The following is a 2229-nucleotide window of genomic DNA, read 5'->3' as shown; positions in this document are numbered from 1 at the left end:
ATGCATATGTATTGTTGTAATAAGTTTATAGAATCATTAATTATTGAGAGCCATTATTTATCAAGTACCTGGATATAAGAAGTGATGCAGTGAATCCACCGTCTACCAGATAAGTCCCAAATCCTCCATTTTGAAACTCTTATTAATGCCCACCCCATCGGCAAGTGATTTGTCACCAGAAGGAGTACCAGCTGAAGGATACACATTAGTGGCACTACCAGTCTTGTTAGAGGAGCAATTAGGATGAACAACACCTGGGGCCAGTACTTGAAGGAACTGGACATTAATATTACGAGTTAGTAACTTCTCATAGTCATCTTGAATAGTCTGAGAGAGAGAGAGAGAGAGGGAGGGAGAGGGAGGGAGGGAGGGAGGGAGAGGGAGGGAGAGGGAGGGAGAGGGAGGGAGGGAGAGGGCGGGAAGGAGGGAGAGAGAGAGAAGGCAAAATAATGAAAATTAAAATAATAATAAATATTGTTATTACTCTATTAAGGCACTGGCTCTGTATACTCCTCCTTGTGACAGTGAAATTAACAAAAGTGACTTTAGAGCAAAGATGAGGTGGGAATTCAACAGAAGGATCCCTCGTTGAAAGGAAAATGGTGAAAGAAGGTGACAAGTCAATCTCCTGATCTACAAGAGTTATATGAACTCGTCCTCCAGTCTTCCTTACTTCTCTATTGAGCACAGGGTTCAGGATTGGGTCGTAGCTCTCAACGTCCTAGAGGGATTGAGCATGAAATAATGAGAGTGTTTCCTGACAGGGTTCTTAGTTCTAAAAAAATCCAAAAATATTCCCACGCTGTTGGAAAAAATTTAGAAAAAATTCCAAAAATAAAAATAAAAAAATTCAAAAATTTACAAAAATTAAATAAAAAATATGAAAATATTTTTAGGCTGTCGAAAAAAAATCAGAAAAAATTCGAAAAATATTATAAAATTAATTCAAAATTATTTCCACACTCATGATTAAAAAATCTGAAAAAATTCCAAAAATTAAATTTAAGAAAGCTAAAAATATTCCCACGCTCTCTGAAAACATCAGAAAAAATTTCAAAAATAAAAATAAAATAATCCGAAAATATTCCCACACTGCCAAAAAAATCAGAAAATTTTTTTTTAAATAATAAAACTATTCTGAAAATATTTCCATGCTCGGAAAATGTATCAAAAAAAATTCAAAAAATTAAATAAAAAAAATCCAAATAAATTCCCACCCTCCTGAAAAAAAAATTTTTTAATTCCAAAAATAAAATTAAAAAATTTGAAAATACTCCCACACTCATGAGAAAAAAATACAAAAAATCAAAAAATTAAATAAAAATTTGAAAATATTTCCATGCTCTCGGAAAAAATCAGAAAAAATTCCAAAAATAAAATAAAATAATCCAAAAATGTTCCCACACTCATGAGAAAAAATACAAAAAAATTCCAAAAATTAAATAAAAAGAATCCAAAAATATTCCCACACTCTTGGAAAAAATAAGAAAAAAATTAACTCAAACTTTATACACAAGATAAGGACAAGTACGTGTATATATATCGGAAAATATTACAAAAACTGAGAATTCTTAACTTCTTAATTTTGGTTAAATTTAGCTAATGCCCCTGTACTATAGTACAGGGGCTTTGACCCAATTTTTGAACAATTTTAAAAATTCATTAAAAAATCCAAATTTAATCGGAATCAGCTCAAACTTTCTACACAACATAAGAACATGTATTATGCATCAGAAAATATTACAAAAACTGAGAATTCTCTACTTTTTATATTTGGCAAAATTTAGCTAACGCCCCTGTACTATAGTACCGGGACTTTGACCCGATTTTTGAGCAACTTTAAAAATTCATTTAAAAATCCAAATTTAATTGGAATCAGCTCAAACTTTCTACACAACGTAAGAACATGTATATGCATCACTAAATGCCATATACACAATTAAAATCAGACTTTAACTAAAACACTCCTTTCTCTCTCTCTCTCTCTCTCTCTCTCTCTCTCTCTTACTTGAGCAATGGCCCACTTCACCAAAGGCCCACAAGTTTTACTAGCGTGATAAAAAGTTCTCCTTCATTATAATCTGTCTGATACTCTTCCAGTCAGTGTAAGGTTCTCCGATTAGCATGCAGATGCTTTCCAGTGCCATCTTGATGACCTGATGGGTTGTTCAGAGCCCTCACTTCAACCAGGTGGAGTTTCTTAATTTCCTTCACAGCTGCAATTAATTA

The 2229-nt window shown here is 32.7% G+C and overlaps 1 protein-coding gene across 2 annotated transcripts in view; it reads right to left on the bottom strand.

The window, feature by feature from the left end:
• Window positions 1-653: 653 nt before the first annotated feature.
• The window catches only part of LOC109590313 (cytoplasmic dynein 1 heavy chain 1-like), a 4758-nt gene continuing 3182 nt past the window's right edge, over window positions 654-2229 (bottom strand). The window contains exons 4-5 of one of the 2 annotated variants that reach the window (XR_002189256.1): window positions 2009-2216; window positions 654-721 (exon numbers count right to left, since the gene is read on the bottom strand). Coding sequence is in view for 1 of the 2 variants with exons in the window: in XM_020006232.1 (XP_019861791.1) it covers window positions 694-721 (28 nt within the window). In the remaining variant the exon portion in view is untranslated. The remainder of the gene's footprint in view (window positions 722-2008; window positions 2217-2229) is intronic. The other variant, XM_020006232.1, reaches the window with a different exon arrangement.

This window comes from Amphimedon queenslandica, unplaced genomic scaffold, assembly GCF_000090795.2.
Source record: "Amphimedon queenslandica unplaced genomic scaffold, v1.1 AMPQUscaffold_10225, whole genome shotgun sequence".
Taxonomy (NCBI): Eukaryota; Metazoa; Porifera; class Demospongiae; order Haplosclerida; family Niphatidae; genus Amphimedon; species Amphimedon queenslandica.
This window is presented reverse-complemented; position numbering and strand designations above follow the sequence as displayed.